The sequence below is a fragment of the Eschrichtius robustus genome, chromosome 15 (assembly GCF_028021215.1).
Source record: "Eschrichtius robustus isolate mEscRob2 chromosome 15, mEscRob2.pri, whole genome shotgun sequence".
NCBI lineage: Eukaryota > Metazoa > Chordata > Mammalia > Artiodactyla > Eschrichtiidae > Eschrichtius > Eschrichtius robustus.
The window spans coordinates 18,664,981-18,690,899 of NC_090838.1; the positions used below are offsets into that span (position 1 = coordinate 18,664,981).

The window sequence follows — 25,919 nt, forward strand, 5'->3', positions numbered from 1 at the left end:
AATCATCAATCTTAATGGGGACATGCTAGAGGCATTCCCAGTAAAGAAGTGGGGTACAAAATTAATATACAGAAATTAACTGTTCTCACATATACAAATAACCACCTGAGAAAAAATATAAGAATGAAGAATGGAATAATGGGGGAAAAAAAAGGACAGGGGCATCTTTTATGTAATATAATATTTATACATTATATATAATTTGATAATAAATGTGGCAACTGGTATCAATGGAGAAGTTATAGACTCATTCAATAAATGAGGTTGGGACAACTCATTTTCCACCTGGGAAAAAAGTTGGATCCATACTACAAATCTCACACAAGGATGAAATTCAAATGGATCAAAATTAAAGAGTAAAAAATGAAACATTAAAAATAAACAAAGGGGTAGGCACAGAAGAAAGACCTTGAGAGGACATAGCAAGAAGGTAGCCATCTACAAGCCAAGGAGAGAGGCCTCAAAAGAAACCAAACCTGGGTGCTCTCACTCCCTCTTGCGAGAGCACCAGAATCACAACTGGCTGCTGGACAATCATCGACAGGAATACACTGGAACTCACCAAGGAGGATACCCCACATCCAAGGACAGAGGAGAAGCCACAGTGAGACAGTAGGAGGGGCGCAATCAGAGTAAAATCAAATCCCATAACTGCTGGGTGGGTGACTCACAGACTGGCGAACACTTATACCACAGAAGTCCACCCACTGGAGTGAAGTTGCTGAGCCCCACGTCAGGCTTCCCAACCTGGGGGTCCGGCAACGGGAGGAGGAATTCCTAGAGAATCAGACTTTGAAGCCTAGTGGGAATTGATTGCAGGACTTCGACAGGACTGGGGGAAACAGAGACCCCACTCTTGGAGGGCACACACAAAGCAGTGTGTGCGTCGGGACCCAGGGGAAGGAGCGGTGACCCTGGGGGAGACTGAACCAGACCTACCTGCTGGTGTTGGGGGGTCTCCTGCAGAGGCGGGAGGTGGCTCTGTTTCACCGTGGGGACAAGGACACTGGCAGCAGAGGTTCTGGGAAGTGCACCTTGGCGTGAGCCCTCCCAGAGTCTGCCATTAACCCCATCAAAGAGCCCAGGTAGGCTCCAGTGTTGGGGTGCCTCGGGCAAAACAACCAACAGGGAGGGAACCCAGCCCCACCCATCAACAGTTAAGTGGATTAAAGTGTTACGGAATCAGACTCCCTGACTTCAGACTGTACTACAAAGCTACAGTAATCAAGACAATATGGTACTGGCACAAAAACAGAAACATAGATTAATGGAACAAGATAGAAAGCCCAGAGATAAACCCACGCACCTATGGTCAACTGATCTATGACAAAGGAGGCAAAGATATACAATGGAGAAAAGACAGTCTCTTCAGTAAGTGGTGCTGGGAAAACTGGACAGCTACATGTAAAAGAATGAAATTAGAATACTCCCTAACACCATACACAAAAATAAACTCAAAATGGATTCGAGACCTAAATGTAAGACTGGACACTATAAAACTCTTAGAGGAAAACATAGGAAGAACACTCTTTGACATAAATCACAGCAAGATCTTTTTTGATCCACCTCCTAGAGTAATGGAAATAAAAACAAAAATAAACAAATGGGACCTAATGAAACTTCAAAGCTTTTGCACAGCAAAGGAAACCATAAACAAGACAAAAAGACAACCCTCAGAATGGGAGAAAATATTTGCAAACGAATCAACGGACAAAGGATTAATCTCCAAAATATATAAACAGCTCATTCAGCTCAATATTAAAGAAACAAACACCCCAACCCAAAAATGGGCAGAAGACCTAAATAGACATTTCTCCAAAGAAGACATACAGACGGCCACGAAGCACATGAAAAGATGCTCAACATCACTAATTATTAGAGAAATGCAAATCAAAACTACAATGAGGTATCACCTCACACCAGTTAGAATGGGCATCATCAGAAAATCTACAAACAACAAATGCTGGAGAGGGTGTGGAGAAAAGGGAACCCTCTTGCACTGTTGGTGGGAATGTAAATTGATACAGCCACTATGGAGAACAATATGGAGGTTCCTTAAAAAACTAAAAATAGAATTACCATATGACCCAGCAATCCCACTACTGGGCATATACCCAGAGAAAACCATAATTCAAAAAGACACATGCACCCGAATGTTCATTGCAGCACTATTTACAATAGCCAGGTCATGGAAGCAACCTGAATGCCCATCAACAGACGAATGGATAAAGAAGATGTGGTACATATATACAATGGAATATTACTCAGCCATAAAAAGGAACGAAATTGAGTCATTTGTTGAGACGTGGATGGATCTAGAGACTGTCATACAGAGTGAAGTAAGTCAGAAAGAGAAAAACAAATATCGTATATTAACGCATGTATGTGGAACCTAGAAAAATGGTACAGATGAGCCAGTGTGCAGGGCAGAAGTTGAGACACAGATGTAGAGAATGGACATATGGACACCAAGGGGGGAAAACTGCGGTGGGGTGGGGATGGTGTTGTGCTGAATTGGGCGATTGGGATTGACATGCATACACTGATGTGTATAAAATTGATGCCTAATAAGAACCTGCAGTATAAAAAAACAAACAAACAAAACAACTAAAAAATAAAAAATAAAAAAAATAAATAAATAAACAAAGGTTGTATATGCATAACTGATTCACTTTGCTGTACACCTGAAACTAACACAACGTTGTAAATCAACTATACTCCAATAAAAATTAAATTAAAAAACAATCAGTATACTAAATGGGAAAAAAATAAAATAAAAATAAACAAAGGTGAACTTCCTTACACCTCTGGATTTGGGAAGGCTTTTCTAACTATGATTCAAAATCTAAAAGCCTTAGTAGGCTGATAAATTTTACGATATAAAAATAAAAATGTTCTGGTAAAGACAACCAAAGGCAAAGTTAAAAGACAAACTCAGACCTGAGGAAAAAGACTGGCAATTTGTGACAAACGACTGATCTCTCTACTATATAAAGAAAGAACTACTAAAAATAGATTAAAAAGCAAGAACCTTCACATGGTCATATATTTTTGTAAAATTAGCAATAGTTATTAAACAAAAAAAAGAGAGCAAGAACCTATTAAAAAATAGGCAAACTTTACAAACAGACATTTCAGAAAAAAAGTAAATGTCTTTTAAACATATGAAAAATTACTCTCATGAGAGATATAAAAATAAACCTAGATTTCATTTTCAATTCTCAGACTGGCAAAAATCCAAAAGTTTGAAAATATGTTTTGCCGGCAGAAATATGGAAAAATTGGCACTTTGATACATTGCTGGGTGGACTGCAAACTGATTCAATACCATTGAAGGTCATCAAAATTACAATTTCATATTCCCTTTAACTCAGAGATTCCACTTCTATGAAATTATCCTACAAATATACTTGCACACATGTAAGATGATGATTATACAAGGGTATTCATTATATTGTATTTTATAATAGCAGAAGACTGAAAGCAACCTGACTCTCAATAAAAAACTAATTTAAAAATTACAGTATATCTATATTATACATAGTAATGTTACACAACTATAAACATAAATGTGAAATTTCACTAAAATGAAGACAGTTAAAATAAATCAAGTGAAAAATACAAGGTGTGGACAATGTGCACAGTATATTTTGTGTAAAAAGAAGGGATAACAATCAATATATGTATTAGCACATATATACATACATATACATGAACATATTCTTTAAGGATATACAAACCAATAAAAATGTTTCTATGGGATAGTGAGAGGCTACTGAGGCTAGAAAAAAGCTTTTTATGTTTATTTTTTTAATTTTATTTTTGAGCCATGGGGAATATATTACCTTTTCAGAAAACATAATAGACAAAATAATATTTCAAACTCAAAAAGCCTCCTTTGTATACCTAAAAGAAAGGGCAAAAGGAAACTAAAAGTAGCAAAGACTAATTGAATCAATGCACCCAATGAAAGCAATGTGAGTCTCTTAGATTCAACTCTACTAAGAGACCAGAGAGCTGTATAGCTTTAGGGAACATAACTGTTAAAACAAAAACCACTTTGGGCAAACTGAAACAGGAAGATAATAGTCACATATAGGGTAAAAACTACTAGTCACTAAAGAAAGATGCTATTTACTTCTTCATTGGCGTTGCCATTAACACCATCAATACCTATATTCTAACTGTAAGGCATTATACTATGTATTACTTAAAGGAGGTATCTAAATGATAGATGGAAATATTTCCTCCTTTCAAAAACTAACAAAACATACCTGATATGACTTCTTCTTGCTGGAGATCTGTGAATATCAAACAGCGTATTTTCCCTCTTTTTTTGATGAGCTGGTACTGAAAGAAAAAAAGAAAAAAAAAGACAACATAGAAATAACTGATAATAAATTGATAAACTGATGTATTAAAGAAGAAGAAATTAGTTCTGTTAACTTTCTGAACAGAAGCCAGTCATATGTCTTCAAGTCCTAAATGCTGCCTAGAAGAAGCACAACAAAAATTAAAACTTTGTGGTAAATACTGTAAGTTTCAAATAAACATTCTAAGAAAGAATGTTAAGCTAAATCTTTGTGACTTTGGGTTAAACAAAGATTTCTTTGACACATCACCAAAGCACAACCCATTAAAAAATTTTTGATAGCGACTTCCCTGGTGGCACAGTGGTTAAGAACCCGCCTGCCAATGCAGGGAACACGGGTTCAATCCCTGGTCTGGGAAGATCCCACATGGCTTGGAGCAACTAAGCCTGTGTGCCACAACTACTGAGCCTTCACTCTAGAGCCCGCGAGCCACAACTACTGAGCCCATGTGCCACAACTACTGAAGCCCAGGTGCCTAGAGCCTGTGCTCTGCAACAAGAGAAGCCACCGCAATGAGAAGCCCACGCACCGCAATGAAGAGTAGCCCCCACTCTCCGCAGCTAACTAGAGAAAGCCTGTGCGCAGCAACGAAGACCCAAAGCAGCCAAAAATAAATAAATAAATAAATTTATAAAAAATAAATTTTTTCATAAACTGAAATTCATCAAAATTACAAATTCTTCTCTTTGAAAGACACTATTAAGAGAATAGTTTTTAAAAGCTACAGACTGAGAAACTATTTACAAATCACAAGGACTGATATCTGAAGTACATAAAGAACTCTCAAAACTTCAATAATAAAAAAACAAAGAGCTGAATTGAAAAAATGGGCAAGAGATTTGAATATTTCACCAGAGATAATGCTGGCAAATCAGCACGTAAAAATATGCTCAACATCATTAGTAATTAGGGAAATGAAAATTAAAACTACAATAAATATGTACTAAAATTAATTTGAAAAAATGACCACACCAAATGTTGGCAAGAATATGGAGCAACTGAAACTCTCATACACTCTTAGTGAGAATGTAAGCAGTATAATCACCTTGAAAAAGAGTTTGGTAATTTCTTAGAAACTTAAACATACACATAATCATAAAACGCAGCCATTCCACTCCTAGGTGTTTATAAGAAAAATGAAAATATATGTCCAAAGTCTTGCAAACATATGTTCATTACAACTTTATTTATAATAGCCAGACACCAGAAATGTCAACAATCCAAACGTCCATCAACAAATGAATGGATAAACAAATTGTGATATACCCATACAATGGAATGCTACTCAGCAATAAAAAGAAAAACACTACTGTTATAGTCGACAACATGTTATTATTATTATATTGAGTGAAAGAAGTCAGACAAAAAAAAGAGTATATACTGTATATAATATTAAAGAAAATGTAAACTTATCTATGGTGACAGAAAGCAGATGAGATCTGTCACTGCCTGAGGGTTAGGAGTGGGGAGGCAAAAGAAAGTTAGGAGTAGATTATAAACAGGCAGAACGAAATTTGGGGGAGTTGATGAACATGTTCATTACCTTGAGTGCGGTGACAGTTTCATAGGTATATCCCTCAGTTCAAACTTGCCAAATTGTACACATGAAATATTATATATGCAATGGCAGTGAACTACATATAAATTATACCTCTTTAATAACGCTTTAAAAAAAAAAACCTAGAAAAATGGCTCACAATCTTTTTTCTGTCCCAACATACCTCCCCCATTATTAACAGGGCTATCTTTGACAGTGATTCCTAACTGGAGTAGAGAAATGTCTACATACTTGGGCAAGCTTCTCGTGAAGTAACTCTAATAATTCCAGAGAATCAATCACTGCTTCAGAGCATTAAGAGTTTGAATAAAATGATCCAGGTTCTTCCTTGAAAACATTATGCTAAGTGAAAGAAGCTAGACACAAAAGGTCACAATATAGGCAAATCTATCGAGACAGAAAGTATCAATACATTAGTGATTGCTAAGGGCTGTGGGGATGGAAATGGCCTGGAATGAGATAGTGGTGATGACTGCTCACCCTTGTGAATATACTAAAAAGCAATAAATTGTACAGATTAAAAATCAGCAAAACCTAGCAAAAATGGTGAATTTCATGATACGTGAATTTTATTTCAATTTTTTAAGAATTGGAGGATGGGCTTCCCTGGTAGTGCAGTGGTTAAGAATCTACCTGCCAATGCAGGGGACACGGGTTCGATCCCTGGTCCGGGAAACTCCCACATGCCGCAGAGCAACTAAGCCCGCGCACCACAACTACTGAGCCTGCGCTCTAGAGCCCGCAAGCTACAGCTACTGAGCCCATGTGCCACAACTACTGAAGCCTGAGCACCTAGAGCCCGTGCTCTGCAAAGAGAAGCCACAACAATTAGAAGCCCGTGCACTGCAATGGAGAGAAGTCCACGCACAGCAACGAAGACCCAACACAGCCAAAAATAAATAAATAAAATTAAATTAAAAAAAAAAAAAAGAATTGGAGGAAATCAATAGTGATGGAATTTCCCAACAGCTGGGAAGAAAGTCAATAAAACAGTACCTGTGGAACTGATTACCTGTCATTAGATTTAAGAGCATTAAGATAAACTTTTTCCTTCTCAAAAAAAAAACAAAAACAAAACACAAACAGGTTACTGGCCAAGTTGCCCTTTTCTGACTTTAGCTAAATTATCAATACTTAACCACTTGGAACACAGAGAAACTTGCCCTAAAGAACTGCTATAAGAGATTTCATTCTTTTAAATTCAGCAACACTGATTTTTTTAAGGGGTGGAGTAGAATAAGCTACTCCACTACAAAAAGGAAAGAAGTTACTTAGAGTCTCTTACCTATTGGAGGTGCTTGGTATCGATCCACTGTTTTTCTTTGTCTCAAATTATATGGCCTGTCGTTTTCTTCTCCTTCTGCCTCTTCAACCTCAATATCTCCATCTTCCTCTTGAGATTCTAGTTTCACACACACACACAAAAATACTGTTTTAATCCACAAGGATTGGTCCACTCTAGAACTGAATATTTATATTTTAATTTTATTCTTTCTGCACAAGTGAGCTTTAAAAGTGTCAACATTGTATGATACAGCATAAATCAATACAATTAAAAATGAACCCTGATGGGGACTTCCCTGGTGGCGCAGTGGTTAAGAATCCACCTGCCAATGGAGGGGACACGGGTTCAATCCCTGGTCCGGGAAGAGATCCCACATGCCGCAGAGCAACTAAGCCCTTGTGCCACAACTACTGAGTCTGCACTCTAGAGCCTGCGAGCCACAACTACTGAGCCCTCGAACCACAACTACTGAAGCCCACACGCCTAGAGCCCAGAGCCCATGCTCCGCAACAAGAGAAGCCACCTCAATGAGAAGCCCGTGCACCACAACGAAGAGCAGCCCCCGCTCACCGCAACTAGAGAAAGCCCGCGTGCAGCAACAAAGACCCAACGCAGCCCAAATTAAATAAATTAATTAAAAAAAAAAAAGACAGATGTAAAAGAAAATGCCTTTCTTACAAATATTAGTTCTCTACTAAATATATCAATATGATCATATTTGAGCTCCTGATTTACCTATGACCTTTCAATCTTTCTGTATTACCTTTTTGGTCATACAAAGCAATAATAGAATATGATTCAAAACTTTATTACAGCACACTTCATTCAATGCCCAATTAACCACTGAATAAGGTCAGTATTCACATACTACTTGATAGTTCAAAAAAAAATTCTTAAAAGATAATTACTAATCTTACAGCAAGAGCAATTTTTGTTGGCAGTATAATGGTTTGTTAGGCCTGTTGACAACAGGTAAACACAGATTAGTCATTTTGGTAGAAAAATTCAGGCAGGGATTGGGAGAGAGCATAAAGCAGATTTCTGGGGTATTGGTAATAGTTTATGCCTTGACATGAGTGATCGCTTTATGATAATTCACCTAGCTATACATTTAAAAAATAAATTACGGGACTTCCCTGGTGGTGCAGTGGTAAAGAATACACCTGCCAGGGCAGGGACGCAGGTTCGATCTCTGGTCCGGGAAGATCCCACATGCCGTGGAGCAACTGAGCCCGTGCGCCACAACTACTGAGCCTGCGCTCTAGAGCCCGCGAGCCACAACTACTGAAGCCAGCGTGCCTAGAGCCCGTGCTCCACAACAGGAGAAGCCACCACAATGAGAAGCCTATGCACCACAACAAAGAGTAGCCCCCGCTCACCACAACTAGAGAAAGCCCGCACGCAGCAAAGAAGACCCAATGCAGCCAAAAATAAATTTTAAAATAAATAAATAAATAAATAAATAAAAAGTAAATTATAATGTACATAAATTCTAAAAGTTTATTTTTAAAACGTGGTTTGGGGGACTTCCCTGGCAGTCTAGTGGTTAAGACTCTGTGCTTCCAATGCAGGGGGCACGGGTTCAATCCCTGGTGGGGGAACTAAGATTCCACATGCTGCCCGGCGTGGCCAAAAAAAATAAATTAAAAAAAAAAAAAAAAAAGCAGTTTGGCTATAGCTATAATGTGACATCTATTTATAGTTTAAAATAAAAGTCTCGTGAAACTTTATAAGCTTATGGTCCTCAAATGCAATGTACTTTATGATTAACTTTTTAACCACAGGAATTGTCACTATAACACAATCATATTAAGACATTGGAAAAATGTTAAAACTGTCAGCCATGCTCAGTGAAATAAGAAACTAAAAATGCAAAGGACTTTACAATTTACTCATGACATCTGAAAGCTTTCTGTAAGTTTTTTCAAATGTTTATTATTAAGTTATAGAGAAAATCAGCAAATACAGTATTACTTAACTAAATAACACTATAAATCACTTGCACCCAAATAAGTTTCCTTAAACCTTCAAAAAAAATTACTTTTTGAAAAAAAACCTTGCATTATTTATTATGGGAAGAAATTCTATACATGGCAAATCTACTCTGGGAAATCTACAAAGATGTTCAGTTAAAGATAAGGCAAAAATCACATTATAAATCTGTCTCACCTATACTGATTTTCTCCAAAGGAAGCAATACAGAGGTTCTAGCTGTAACAACAATAATATCTGCTCAATAAAATACCTTCATTAGAAATATCACCTCTTCAAAACTTGCTAATAATATATTAATTACAGAATTTGAGAAATAAACCCATTCTTCTCCATCTAAGCTACACAAATAGTAGAACTAATAAGATTCCCTGGTGAAATACAACTACCTTGCATTTACAGTACACCAAATCTTCTGAAAATCCATTTTAATAAAGAAGGTTAACACCTACAGAATTAAATCCTATGGATGCACTGGTCATCAATTTATAATCCTTGGGGCAAACGTGCTTTCATCTGTTCCCAGCTCCAGCCCGACAAATCCAGTCAGGATTCGTCAATTCAAAACCCAGACAGGCCTCAGAAAAGAGCAATACAACTCCCTCCACTAGTACTGGCTGTCTCTCTTTCTCTTAACTGTACCATTTACTACTCCTCTGTCCAAAACTAAATTTGAGACCCAAATAATCCGAGATTTAGAGGCTATGGAAAGAAGGTGGCTATGGACACAGACTTCTAGTTAGAACATAGCTAAATACAAGAGGCCTCACCTAACAAGCAAATCAGCCCATGGCAAATGCTACACCAGATTAGGTCACTTAAGGACTACCAATAGCTACTAATAAGATATATTACATAACAATGCATAGTGTACAGCAAAGGCATTTTTCCAAATGAAGAAAATGAATACTCAGAAATGCCAATGGAATAAAAATTATTCCAAATTATGTAACATAGACCTCTAAAGCCAAAAATCACCCATCCTGCAATATTACACATATATTACTTGTACATATTTTCTTCCCTCCCACCTGAACTTTGTAGAATTTATTTCATAAGGTGCTTTTACAAACCTTCTTCTTCACCCTCAGTAGAGACTTCATGATGATTTTGTATCCCATAACTATTTCTTCTCAGTGACTTTCTTCGCCTTTTCACTCTTGAATACATATCCATGTTTTCCTTTTAAAGAGAGAAATCTGTCAAATATTAACATGAATTTTATTCCCAGCTATAAATATCATTAACCCAATGGGACGTGCCCATTCAATAAAATTTATTGAGGACCTATTTGCAAGGCAAAGATTCATGAAAATGGACCTTACTGAATTCAATACATGTAAGAAACAAGAGGAGAAACAAATAAAACTTATAAAATATTTGAAAATGTAAAACTACAATGCCATGGACATACTTTCTCCCTTAAGCAAATTACAGCCTAATAGGATAAAACAAGTCAAGTAACAGGTAACTATAAAAGAAAGTAGACGGCTTCCCTGGTGGCGCAGTGGTTAAGAATCCGCCTGCCAATGCAGGAGACACGGGGTCGAGCCCTGATCTGGGAAGATCACACATGCCACGGAGCAACCAAGCCTGCACACCACAACTACTGAGCCTGTGCTCTAGACCCCATGAGACACGACTGCTGAGCCCACGTGCCACAACTACTGAAGCCCGCGTGCCTAGAGCCCATGCTCCGCAGCAAGAGAAGCCACCACAATGAGAAGCCCGCGCGCCGCAACAAAGACTCAACACAGCCGAAAATAAATAAATAAATAAATAAAATTTATAAAAAGTAATAATAATAAAATAAAATAAAGTAGAACAAGTTTAATGCCATAAAGAAAGATACATGGGCGTTCACTGGTGGCCTAGTGGTTAGGATTCTGGGCTTTCACTGCTGTGCCCTGGGTTCAATCCCTGGTCAGGGAACTGAGATCCCACAAGCAAAAGGTACAGAGTAGTCTAGAATTCAAAAAGATTAATCCACCCCCGCCGGCCGTGTTTGGGGGAGGAGGGGAGGAAGCATCTGAAATGAGCCTTGAAACAAAGGTAGAATTGCATCAGTCCTTAACCAGAAGTATTAACAGGAGTAAAAGATAGGAGAATAAGAATGATTCGTTTACATTTGGGCAATGGTATGTGAGAAGATAAAGTTGAAACCAGATTATGAAGGTCAAGGTGTTTTTAATTAATTCAGTACACATTAAAAAACCATTAAAGGGGGCTTCCCTGGTGGCGCAGTCATTGAGAATCTGCCTGCTAATTCAGGGGACACGGGTTCGAGCCCTGGTCTGGGAAGATCCCACATGCCGCAGAGCAACTAGGCCCGTGAGCCACAACTGCTGAGCCTGCGTGTCTGGAGCCTGTGCTTCGCAACAAGAGAGGCAATGATAGTGAGAGGCCCACGCACCGCGATGAAGAGGGGCCCCCGCTTGCCGCAACTAAAGGAAGCCCTCGCACAGAAACGAAGACCCAACACAGCCAAATAAATAAATAAATAATAAAATCATTTAAACATAAGTTTTAAAAAAAAAAAAAACCATTAAAGGGACTTCCCTGTTGGTCCAGTGGTTAGGACTCTGCCCTCCCAATGCAGAGGGCACAGGTTCAATCCCTGGTCGGGGAACTAAGATCCTACGTGCCGCACAGTGCCGGGAAAAAAAAAAAAAAGACCATTAAAGGTTCCGATGAGAAAAGTGACAGAATCAGAGGTGGACTTTAAGATGACCCTCTGCAGAAGTGTAGAGGGTCTTTTGGGGAAGCTTGTGGCAAGCAGGTTAAGGATAAAAGAAGAAAGAAAACAATAAAATCCCAGATTAAACTGGAAACGAAGAAGGAACAATTCTGTTAATTCAAGAAAATCCAAATGCTGCTCTCTCTCTCTCAATTCCTCAGTCCAAATAAAAAAATACGTGCAAAGATTGTTAAAGTTAGTATACTCACAAATTCTGTATCTGTCCACATTCGAAGCCGTTCTACTTCTCCTGATCGACGATTCCTTCTAATGTTTATGTTGTCCATTTCCTGTAGTACAGCTTCAGCAGTACTACAATTATATAATAAAACTAGGGTTTAGACAACCGTGGAATCAAACACTGTGTCATACATGTAAAAGAGCTCTTCGTCAACGCATAATTAAATCATCTCTGATATGTAACTGTACCTAACATCCCAATTAATATCTGTTTCTGAACTGGCATCCACCAGAAGATAATGCCTCAAAAACAGATGGAAACAGGGAATTCTCAGGTGGTCCAGTGGGTATGACTCAGCACTTTCACTGCTGGGGCCCAGGTTCGATCCCTGGATGGGGAACTAAGATCCCAAAAGCCATGCAGCACAGCCAAAAAAAAAAAAAAAAAGATGGAATCAGAACATCTTCTACCTTAATATAATAAAACTTACAAATATAAGACCTTTGTTTATAAGTCTCCAAATATTTAAATTCATAATGCTACTACAAATAACTGACTACCAGACCAAAGGCACTGAAAAAAAAATAATTCAAATCTTTTTATTTGAAGATGGTATTAAAAATTGTATAGAAAAAGGATTTGTAAAAAGTTTAAAGCTAATATAAGGTTAACTGAATAGATACTTTTAGAAATTAGAGGACACGGACATCCACAAAATATATGGTAACGTTGGCATATTTTATGTTTTAAACACACACATAGCCCAGATACTGATCTAAGTACTTAACGAATAATAACTAATACTCAAATTTGACACTACCACTATAGAATATAATTTCTTCTCCTTTCAAATAGCAATTACACTGACCTCACTTCTCCAGGATATGGCAGTGATTAAGGAGGATGATTTATTACCTGAGAAGAATAAAGTTTCATTGCATGTAGACACTGAGCAGTCAGCTAGGCTACATCCAACATGTGCAGCCTCAAAAGACTTTCAATTCAGAATCTTGACTAAGTAAAACTATGCCTACTATATATCAATAATGAAACTTAATGCTGCTTAAAAATTGTCAAAAACACAAATGTTAAATGAGCAAATATTAAAGGACTATAGTAGTGAAGTCAAAATTATTTTTATATTATCTATGCACAAGAGCTTTATAAAGTATGAGAAAAAATGAGCTATCACATAAATTGTATTAAATCTAATAAAGTAACTAGAAACTGACAATCATTGCTAACCATGGTTAATTCAAATTAAGTTTTTAAATAATTGTATTGATTGCTAAGTCAGTGCTTAAGTTACTTTTTAAAACATAACTGGCTTAAAAAAACCAAGCGTTACATGAAACTGCTGACTGCAAAAGCATTCATACCTATTTACTAGTTGATCAAATAACAAACTCTGGTTCACGCTTTCAAATCTGTTTTTCCTGGAACGACAACTTTTTCTGACTTCCATGTCACCATTTATACAAGAAAGGTCCCCATCTCCCTTCTTTTCGCCTCGAAGGGGATGGCTTCGAAGGGCTACAAGAAGAGAGAAATTTCCATTTCAAAGTATAGAGTATAAAAAGAAAGAAAAAAAATCAAAAATTACTTTTAAAAGACTATAAAAATCTTACTATAACCTCTTAAATGGCTTTAATACCCAAAATCTAAAATTTCTATAACTGTTTACAATCTGCCATAATAATTTAAATTATTTCAGTTGTACTGATTTCTCAGTGTTTAACAATTACATATTTACCATGACTGAAATCCAGTCACTTCCAACAGTATACTTAGCATACTAGTAAATTACGCTATTTTACCCCACTTTAATACTCTTAACAACATTATAAGAATTTCAATACTAACCAGTTTCATAACAGAATACTCACATAAGCTACTATGTCCGTTTGGTAATGTAGCACCAGGCTGAGAAGTTAACCTAGAACACAATTATATTTAATATGCAAACACATCAACATTCATTTAAAGAAGCAAGAAATGCAAATACTGGTGGAATCATTTTAATCTTTAAAATGTCAGTAATGTAATATTACTTTTTTAAGAGTAAAGACATTTTTTTACCCTACGACTGATAATATACCAATTAATAAAATATACTAAGAGTCGTTTCATTACTTCAAGAAAAGTTTTAATAACAGATTATAAACTGAACTTACTGTCTTCAACTCTATAAATTAAAATCCAATGAAAAGGCTTAAGCTTAATATGTATCATAAAGTTAACTGATGCCATAAGTAACAATGGTCACAGACATTTACTATTGGTTTTTGTTGACAACATAAAATTCAAACAATGACAAAGTTATTCAAATGATAAACTGTAAGATGAAAAAAGTATTTGAACACCAACACCATTTAATAATTTCCCCAAAGTATTATATTACACATTCTAAACTAATAAATGAAAACTTAGCTAATTTCTCAAAATCCATTGTACAACTCTCCCTTTTGGTGGAGGAACAGAAATGTTAAGTCACTAGAAAGATACTTAAAGGGTCATTAAAACATGAAGACTTATGAAAAAAGTCACAGTACACCTTACTATAATTAGAAATTCAAAACCAAAAACTAAATTGTTACATAGTAAAAGAGCTATCAATTTAAACTTACTAGGGTATTTTTTGAAATATCCAACAATTATCATTTTCAAAGATTAAAAAAGGGGGGAGAGAGGACATTCAAAAAACAGTACACATGACTGTCATCTGCTTATCTATGTGGTTTGCACAACATTTTTTAACTAAAATATTCTAACATTTTTGGTTATTCCAGCATGCTTCATGTAAAATTATAAATGTTAAATGTTATAAATATTAATTATAAATGCCCCTGTCTAATAAAGCTCACAGATAGGATGACTAAAGGTATGAACAAAAACTATTCTGTGCCTTCAGACTATCAAAAACACAAAATAAAAAACTCCATCCCTCCTTTCCCCATAAAAACAACACAACCATCTTGTTCTAATATACTACCTCTTAGAAAGTATTTCATCTTTAGCACCTTTATATACAAATACACAATCCTCCTGGTATATGAGTTTGACTATAAAGTAATAGAACTGATGTGTTAACAGGTCATTCCTTAGAAGATTATACATGTGGAATTCCCTAGAAACACTCTTAAAATCCACTTAAAACCACATAGAAAAATAATAAATATAGTTTGGCTTTGGACCCAATACAACATTAACTCAGTTTAATCACTTAATTCACAAGTCTTGGCTCCATATGAATTTTAGCTGTATGTAAGACCAAATGGTTGGAATTTTACACACCTAAATTATTCAAAAGAATAAGATGCTAACCCTAAAATCATTCTACAAAAGAAGTCTAAAACCTTTCTGAACAATAGTAACATCACTGGGATAAAAGCAAAATAATAATTTTTGTCCCTCTAAAGAAGACAGTGCTTACTTGGCTTTTATTTCATTGCTAATAAAAGATGTATTTTAAGGTGGGGGGAGAAAAAAAACTTGTTCTTCAATCAATCCAATTACCAATTATAGTTTATTGTCATCATTTTACAATTATCATTTCTCTTTATAAAAAGGAGATAGAATATGAAATACTTGGGTATAAAAATAGAGAATATTGGGGTTTTAAGGGTTGGTCTGCCTATACAATAATAAAGGTGCCTAAAAAGTCTCTTAAATCAATGTTGCCAAAAATTAATCACTTAAAATGTAACCAAGTGGGTTCACTGCTTAAATTAATCCTCTAATAAATCCTTTATGATTATGAAGTCTCCTTTATTTTTAAAAGGGGCTGTGACAAAAATAAACTCAAAATGGATTAAAGGCCTAAATGTAAGGCCAGACACTATAAAACTCTTAGAGGAAAACATAGGCAGAACACTGTGACATAAACCACAGCAAGATCCTTTTTGACCCACCTCCTAGAGAAATGGAAATAAAAACAAAAATAAACAAATGGGACCTAACGAAACTTAAAAGCTTTTGCACAGCAAAGGAAACCATAAACAAGATGAAAAGACAACCCTCAGAATGGGAGAAAATATTTGCAAACGAATCAACAGACAAAGGATTAATCTCCAAAATATACAAGCAGCTCATGCAACTCAATATCAAAAAAAACAAACAACCCAATCCAAAAATGGGCAGAAGACCTAAATAGACATTTCTCCAAAGAAGGTATACAGTTTGCCAACAAACACATGAAACAATGCTCAACATCATTAATCATTAGAGAAATGCAAATCAAAACTACAATGAGGTATCACCTCACACCGGTCAGAATGGCCATCAACAAAAAATCTAGAAACAATAAATGCTGGAGAGGGTGTGGAGAAAAGGGAACCCTCTTGCACTGTTGGTGGGAATGTAAATTGATACAGCCACTATGGAGAACAATATGGAAGTTCCTTAAAAAACTAAAAATAGAACTACCATACGACCCAGCAATCCCACTACTGGGCATATACCCTGAGAAAACCATAATTCATAAAGAGTCATGTACCACAATGTTCACTGCATCTCTGTTTACAATAGCCAGGACATGGAAGCAACCTGTGTCCATCGACAGATGAATGGATAAAGAAGATGTGGCACATATATACAATGGAATATTACTCAGCCATAAGAAGAAATGAAACTGAGTTATTTGTAGTGAGGTGGATGGACCTAGAGACTGTCATACAGAGTGAAGTAAGTCAGAAAGAGAAAAACAAATACCGTATGCTAACACATATATATGGAATCTAAAAAAAAAAAAAAAAAAGTCATGAAGAACCTAGGGGCAGGATGGAAATAAAGACGCAGACCTACTAGAGAATGGACCTGAGGACAGGGGGAAGGGGAAGGGTAAGCTGGGACAAACTGAGAGAGTGGCACGGACATACATACACTACCAAATGTAAAATCGATAGCCAGTGGGAAGCAGCCGAATAGCACAGAGAGATCAGCTTGGTGCTTTGTGACCACCTAGAGGGGTGGGATAGGGAGGGTGGGAGGGAGGGAGACGCAAGAGGGAGCAGACATGGGGATATATGTATATGTATAGCTGATTCACTTTGTTATAAAGCAGAAACGAACACACCATTGTAAAGCAATTATACTCCAATGAAGACGTTAAAAAAAAAAAAGGGGGTGTGAGTGGGGGATATTTCCCTATATCTCTGTATCCTAAATTTTTTAAATGGAGACAGTATCACTCTGCATTAGATAATTATTACATTAAAAGTTTCTGCACCTTTAATTATGTGAAGCACACTACAAATGCAATATCAGACTCAAAAATCATTACTTATTCTCCCTTTCCCACATAAACCCAAGGCATTCAATGATTTATGAGAATTTTAAACCTCAATTCAGCAAAAGCAATCATTTGGAAAGACTTTAACCACTACCAGCCTTCATTCTCATGAGCCCCAGCAGTGGTGATTACATTTCTGCCTCACCTCACTACTCCCTCATCATCTGACCACAAAACAAAATTTTCGGGACTTCCCTGGTAGCACAGTGGTTAAGAATCCGCCTGCTGATGCAGGGGACATGGGTTCGAGCCCTGGTCCAGGAAGAACCCACATGCCGTGAAGCAACTAAGCCCGTGCACCGCAACTACTGAGACTGCGCTCCAGAGCCCGCAAGCCACAACTACTGAGCCTGCATGCCACAACTACTGAGCCCGCGCACCTAGAGCCCATGCTCCGCAACAAGAGAAGCCACCGCAATGAGAAGCCCGCACACTGCAACGAAGAGTGCCCCCGGTTGCCGCAACTAGACAAAGCCCACGCACAGCAACAAAGACCAAACGCAGCCAAAAATAAATCAACAAAATAAACAAATAAATAACTTGTTTAAAAAAAAAAGAATATAGTGGTTGTTAACAAAGTTCTTTAGAATTCATTATTTTTCATAGCTAATACTAATTCTTATCTATATTCAATTTTCCTCCAATGAATTGTATTTTAACAAATTATTTTTGTGAAAGAACTTTTGTGAAAGTCATTTTACCTTAGATGCTCCTAAGACTTTAGAGTACCAAAATAAAGGAATTAGGATTCTCAGGTTCATAACATAAAAATTAATACAAGCCTTCAAATAAATCCTGATTTTTGTATTTATACTATCTCAAAATCTAAAATATCTTTAACTACAAGTTTCCCTAAAATTCAATTCTGTTGAATCTGATAGGTCAAATGGCATTTTCTTTTCAGGTCATCTGAAACACTAAAAGAGTCTAATTCTAACAGTGTGGCACTTAATCACATCCCTTGATGAAAGTTTAACTCAAAAAACTTTTAAAATTGTGTGAACTGCTAAACATTATTCTCCTGACAAAAAAAAAAAAAAAAACAGTAAATTTTATTAGTATTCATTATTTCTTAAGCTTTTTATTCAAAATGTACTTAATATTTTTTAAAGGAATATCAAACTCTAAGGTACCTAAATGGAAGCAAAACTCTCTCCCCTCAAAAAAATTTTAAGCCTTTTTACATGAAAGACATGATCAAGATTAATTTACATAAAAGATTTGAGTGGTAAGATGTGGGAAATCTACGGTATCAGAGACTTACACCTGAATTAAACTGTTAAAATTATCTTACAATTAAAGGTCAAACTTTTAACACTACAAGAACACTTTTTAGAACATTTACTAGAAAAAGAAGCTTGATTCACTCATTTAATAAATACAGGATACAGATTATAACAGGTAGATCAAGTGTAGAAGTGTAATTAAAGGGCTGTACTTATTTTAAGTAACATCATTATAGTTATCTGGATCTGTTTCATCTCACAGATGAAGGAGTATGGTAAAGTTAAAAAAAAAAAAATCAATAGACTATGATTCACATAATCTTCTACTTAACTCCCAGAAAATGCAAAATTAAAAATTTTAAATACATATTAAAATAGGTAAAGACTCTTTAGAGACTAGTAAATGTACAATGCCTGTTAAAATCTATATAACTGCAAAGATTATTTTCATTAAAGCCTAAGAGTATCCCGAATTTACCTACACACATAAAATCAAAATACTGTCAAAAAGGAATTCCCTTTTACTTCTGGTTTGCAGTTGGCACATCATTAGCACTTCTACATCAAACACTGGAAAAAAGAGAAGCTAAAGACTCTAAGCTCAAAATTTAAATCTTTTCTGAGTGTGTGTACACCTATCCTATCTACATTAAATTAGTACCACTTACTTTGGTTAAGTGAGTAAAATTGTTTTCTAATACATATCGAAACAGACACAAAGCAAATTTAAGTTGAAAACAACCAGATAGATGAAAAGATTTCTTTAAAAATTAATTTAGATTTTATTACATTCAATAACCAATTCAAGTGGAATACTTAATAATTTTAGGAAGGGGAGATTTTATCTTATTTTCAAGTAAAAAATATAATTTTAACCATATGTTTTTATTTAAAATTTCAGGACTATAAACATGTATGCACATCCAAGACCTATCAAAATTCTTATTGTTTTAGTAATATTAGTTTCTATTACATACTACATATATTTTTGGCATATATACAGAAAATAAAATTACATACAGAAATTATAAAATAAGCTTAATACAATTTATAAGTATCTCTAGCCAGGTGGCTTTACAATTTAAGAAAATTAGCAATTATCAGCCCTGAATCACATCAAATAATTCATGAAAAAACAATGGAGGAGTTCTCCATTCTCACCTGGCCTGTCCAGTTGATATGTTCCATTCCTCTCGCTGACCAGTACTTCGTGATTTTGATTTGTCTTTGCAAACAGAATCAGGTTGTTTCAAAGTGCGTTTAGCTGGAGGAGACACATGGCTATCACTTAAACTACCATCAACTTCAGCTTTCTGAAAGACAAAGTTTAAAATGTATTTATTATCCTATTAAATTCACAGATTTCTTAAATTCTTGGATAAAGTACAGTGCTTATTCAACCAATAAACATTTACTGAAGGAATCTCTCTACAAGTGTAGCAAAATGTAATAATCTGTAAATACAGAAACAAAAAAGTTAGAAAGATAAATTTATCCTCAGAAAAGTATGTTTAGTTTGTTTTTATTTTAAAATAGTTTCAAGCCTACAGAATATGTGTAGATACAACTTTTTATGACATGATTCATCATTCCTCTCCTAAATACTCCAGTGTGTAACTCCCAAAATAAGAACACTCTGCTATATTAGCATCATTCAACCCTCCCAATTAGGAAATCATCATTGATATAACACAGAGCCAGTCCATGGACACATTCAAATTTTATCAAATGTCCCAGCAAGGTCTCTCTTTCCTTTCTGGTTCAGGATCCTACCCAGGAACATATATTGTATGTACTTATCAGATCTCCTCTGTCTCCTTCTATCTGGAACAATCCTTTAATCTTTCCCCATTTTCATGCCCTTGACTGTAAAGAATATAGGCTTTTTATTTTCCAGGATGACTATCAGTCTGGGTCTATCTGATGTTCCTCGTAACCCAATTCAGGCCATAACATTCATAGAAAGAATATACAGACATGATATTATGCATACTATACCTACCCATCATTAGGTATAACCTTGATCACCTAGTCAAGTTGGTGTCTGCCAGGTTTCTCCACCATAAAGTCACTATTTTTCCCTTTGTATTTGATTAGTTTATGTGAAATCATTCTGATAATTCACAAATATCCTGTTCCTCATCAAACCTCCACCCACTAGCCACAGCATTCATTGACTACTCTTGCCTTTATCCAATACCATCATGGTGGTAATTATCTAATCGTATCACTCCTATATGTTTTAGTTGGCATCCTACTTTAAAGAATTTTCCCGGGATTTCCCTGGTGGTCCAGTGGTTAAGAATCTGTCTTGCAATGCAGGGGACACCGGTTCAATCCCTGGTCAGGGAACTAGGATCCCACAGGCCACGGGGCAACTAAGCCCTCGCACTCTGAAGCCCACACACCGCAACTAATGAGCCCGCGCGCCACAACTAGAGAGAAGCCTGTAGACCGCAACAAAAGATCCTGAGTGCCACAACTAAGACCCGATGCAACCAAAAACTAAATAAAAAGAATTTTCCCTCCCCAACCCTCCTTACTCAATTCATTCACTCATTTATTTATATCAGTATGGATTCATGGATTCTTACTTTATTCTGTGGGTTTTAATCCATTACTCTATTTCTTTGCTCAAATTATACAAGATTTGGCCATCAGGAGCCCTTTCAAAGCCCTTTCCAATATTCTTTTGACATGTCCCCATCATGGTGAGTACTTCCTTACTTTCTGGCACAAAAGAAATCTGCAGGCTCATCTTGTACTCTCCCTTCCTGACCCTAGAAATTAAGCTCAGGTTCCTTTTAGTCAAGGATAGTATTCAGAAATCAAGATCTGGGCACTTAGGTGTGCTCAGTGTTACTGGGGTTTCACTACTATTGAGTCCTCTCAGCAGAGAAAGCTAGGAAATATATTAATTTATATAGATACATAGAAATATAGACATCTATACCTATTTCTTTATCTGTGCATAAATAATAATTTTAAAAATGTGTGTACACCAATGCTTTCAACTAATTCCATACCTTAAGTTTCTTTCTAGACTCTCCCTTTTTATGTTTGTAAGTCCTTTCCAATGAGAAACACAGCTTCCATTATCTTCAAATACATTTATTCATTTGTTCTTTCAATTAATTAATTTGTTTAATGTAACCAATCTCTCAACCCGAGACCTCCATCCATCACACTTCCGCTAATCCCTCCCTAGCTTCATGTCTTCAAACTAGGGGAGTCACTGTCTCTGAGGAGCAGCTTTCCTCTTCGCCACCCAATTCCTTGGATGCTGGACAGGTGGGGAAGAGAGTGGAGGAAAGGGTTACCTTTTCTTTAGAGAAGATTTAATTCATATGCTAATACTTTATCACTTAAGATTATAGATCAGTATTTCAAAAGCATGTATGATCATTTTCAATATATTACCATTTAAACATTTTTGCTACAAATTTAAGAAATTTCTTTGCTACAAACATTTTTGTAGCAAATTTCTTTATGCTACAAATTTCTTTTAAGAAAAATATATAAGGACTTCCCTGGTGGCGTAGTGGTTAAGAATCCGCCTGTCAATGCAGGGGACACGGGTTCGAGCCCTGGTCCGGGAAGATCCCACATGCTGCGGAGCAACTAAGCCCGTGCGCCACAACTACTGAGACTGCGCTCTAGAGCCCACGAGCCACAACTGAGCCCACGCACCACAACTACTGAAGCCCGCTTGCCTAGAGCCCGGGCTGCACAACAAGAGAAGCCATCGCAACAAGAAGCCTGCACACCGCAACAAAGAGCAGCCCCCTCTCGCCGCAACTAGAGAAAGCCCGCGTGCAGCAACAAATACCCAATGCAGCCAAAAATAAATAAATTTATTAAAAAAAAAGAAAAAAATATAAAAACTATCCATTTCATAAATGTCATTTCTGTATCATATGTTCCCAAAGCAACACAACTACATTACACAAATAGTCAAAATGTAGCCACTCGCAAACATGAGAAATACTTGCAATATATGTTTAAAGGATCCAAGTATAACCTATAGAATTAATATCCACTTACTAAAATGTTTTTCACAAAAAGACCAATTTTTTATTTTGTGCTGTAATACAATTTACCATGAACTAGTTTTAAAGCCACAAGACCACATTCGTACTAAAAGGCACAAAGGAAAAAACAATCAGAAATTCAAACATCAAACTGTCCATAAGTAAGGATAATAAACATGTTAGTTGTGTAACATACACCTCTGCTTATTAGTTTAAGTTCCCCAGAAAAACTAGCTACTTCCAAACCATCCCACATAGAGGTGGGAAAAACCATTTAAGATGCAATTCAATCATGTAATAGTATTTAACAGTAAACATGCTTAATGTACTTAAGAAATGGATGTTTCTTTTTCTTTTTTACTTTATTTATTTTTTTTTTTTTTGGCTGCGCTGGGTCTCAGTTGCGGTGCACGTGATCTTTCACTGCAGCGCACGGGCTCTTCGTTGAGGCATGCGGGCTTCTCTCTAGTTGTGGCTTACAGGCTCCAGAGCACGTGGGCTCGGTAGTTGCAGCACGCGGGCTTAGCTGCCCCATGGCATGTGGGATCTTAGTTCCCCGACCAGGGATCAAACCTGCGTCCCCTGCATTGGAAGGCAGATTCTTAACCACTGGACCACCAGGGAGGTCACAGAAATGGGTTTTTAAAAATTGTATTATTTCACTTCCTCAGGCCCTTTTTGCCTTCTCCAACCCCACCCTTTAACAGAGTAAACAGAGAAGCTCAGACATAAGTTAACTAACTCTAGCCCAAGGTCATATGGCTAACAAATGACTGACAGAACTTGAGAAAAAAAAAAAAAACCTAGAATTTAGGTCCTTCCATTCCTAATATTGTTCTCTGTCTACTACCTCAGACACTCCACCCTAGAATATTTATAAAATACCAAGGTTAAAGTGTGCCTCAAAGGTCATCTTACTCAACTACTGATCCAAGACTTGATCATTGATCAGCCTCTACATTTGTCACTTCAAATGTGCTGCACCCCTGACCCATCCAATCAGAAACCATTTTTGACAAGATTCCCCAGATAATTCTTCTACACATTAGTTTGAAAAGCATTACTATATAACATATTCAACAAATAAGTCACTGAGGAAGCACTGTCATATGTTCTAAGCTAAGACATATTTGTGAATAAAGAAACTGATACCTGTAAACTACTTTACCAATTTAGATAGTCCAAGCCAGCATTACTCCTAATCAAATCCCACCACTCATCCTTCAAGACCCATCTGTCCCTCAAAATCTTACCTGAAGAATCTAACCTAAATTGACCTTTTTCCCTCTGTAGCTGCAACTCTACATTTTGGCACTTAATTATATTCAATTTAGCATTATGTATTTACCATCTTTAAAGTGTCACATCCAAGTCTTAACATTCGAGCAACATTTTAAGTTCTTTAATTATAAAAAATACTCTACTTCTTTTTAATTCCACACAATACCAAGAAAAAAAAGGCAAGACTTTCCCAAGTTTGTTCTGTAAATTAATAGAAATCATTAGGAGAAACAAAGGAAGGCTCATGGACAAATAAATTTGAGAAACAATGAGGTCCAAGGTTTTTTGCTTCAGGACTTGTAATAGTCTTTAATATGTTAATATGCAGGGATTTCCCTGGCAGTCCAGTGGTTAAGACTCCAGGCTTCCAATGCAAGGGGCTTGGGTTCAATCCCTGGTCAGGGAACTAAGATCCCACATGCCGCGAGGTGCCGCCAAAAAAAAAAAAAGTTAATATGCAGTATAGCTCTAAGTATGGAAGACAGTATATAACATTTCACAAGCTTATTGGATCAAGCTCTTTTTTCATGGAGCATCTGTAGGTATTGAAGTTTCACAAACACACTCTGAGAATAAGTACTATGTACCTACTGAATTAAAGACAAAATAGTAAAATATTTGAAGTCTAGCCATTTTTTAAATAATGTGAGTTATTATATAACTCTTTGAATATCCATTTAAATGAGTTTGTGTTTATTTATTACTCATTCTCTCATGTTCTACTGGCTTTTTACAGTTGCATTCAGGAGTGTCTCTCAAAGTGTTGTCCACATACTAACTGAATCATAAAGCACCTGACTTCTCATTAAACAAACATAACCTGCTAAACTAGAGCTCTGGAGGTGGGATATTCTAAATGAGGGCCTCCGAATGATTCTTAGTACACGAAAGTCTGAGGACCTCTGGCATATAAAACAGTTCAAGTATAATATGACGCACATCATCCTAACTGCTGCACTGCACTACTGTACCACTCTTACAATGAAAGGGTTTCAATCGTGACTTGGCTCAGTGACAGAGACCTCAGAATAAACAACATTACAAAAGACTCCTTCCCTCCAAAGAAATATAGGGATTTAAATACAGCAAATAGGGCTTCCCTGGTGGCACAGTGGTTGAGAATCTGCCTGCCAATGCAGGGGACACGGGTTCGAGCCCTGGTCTGGGAAGATCCCACATGCCGCGGAGCGACTAAGCCCGTGAGCCACAATTGCTGAGCCTGCGCGTCTGGAGCCTGTGCTCCGCAACGGGAGAGGCCACGATAGTGAGAGGCCTGCGCACCGCGATGAAGAGTGGCCCCCACTTGCCGCAACTAGAGAAAGCCCTCACACAGAAACGAAGACCCAACACAGCCATAAATAAATAAATAAATAAAATTTATAAATAAATAAATAAAGCAAATAACCAAAATGTAAATTCTACAAAATAATTACTTCAACACCATTTAATTAACTTCAAGCTTTGGGAAAGTTTTTACCTACAAACCTGATACTAACAGTTCACCTTTAACAGGATGATCATAATGCTCAACTTTAACTTCTTCAAAGCATTTTACTAGTTAATTATAACCTAACCCTTTGAGGGAAGGCGTTGCCAGTTTCAGGACAAAAATATTTAAGAGAGATTATGCAACCTACCCACAGTCATTTAGCAATATGTGTCAGAGTGATTACAATCCACAAGCAGGAAAGGCATCTCAAACTCAGGGAATAATTTCATTTAACAAACATTTGTTGAGGACCTACTGGGTACATAAGACATGGTGGTTGTGGGGGGGATGGTAAAAAAAGATTAAAACCTACTTACAACCCAATACACAATCTGTTGAGTTCACAAACAGTCACAGTAATGATATACGGCATATTATAGTAAGTACTATAATAGAAATACACAATTCTCTGAAAGCAAAAAATGATAATTGCTAACAGAGATGAAGGAAGACATCATAAATCACATGACTTTATT

At 36.5% G+C, this 25,919-nt stretch overlaps 1 protein-coding gene across 2 annotated transcripts in view; it reads right to left on the reverse strand.

Annotated features, from left to right (window-relative positions):
• The window catches only part of ATAD2B (ATPase family AAA domain containing 2B), a 155,322-nt gene that overhangs the window by 112,279 nt on the left and 17,124 nt on the right, over positions 1-25,919 (reverse strand). For both annotated transcript variants that reach the window (XM_068564720.1, XM_068564719.1), the window contains exons 2-8: positions 19,804-19,955; positions 14,013-14,062; positions 13,506-13,659; positions 12,155-12,257; positions 10,282-10,390; positions 7,217-7,333; positions 4,275-4,350 (exon numbers count right to left, since the gene is read on the reverse strand). In XM_068564720.1, the coding sequence (XP_068420821.1) occupies positions 4,275-4,350; positions 7,217-7,333; positions 10,282-10,390; positions 12,155-12,257; positions 13,506-13,659; positions 14,013-14,062; positions 19,804-19,955 (761 nt within the window). The remainder of the gene's footprint in view (positions 1-4,274; positions 4,351-7,216; positions 7,334-10,281; positions 10,391-12,154; positions 12,258-13,505; positions 13,660-14,012; positions 14,063-19,803; positions 19,956-25,919) is intronic.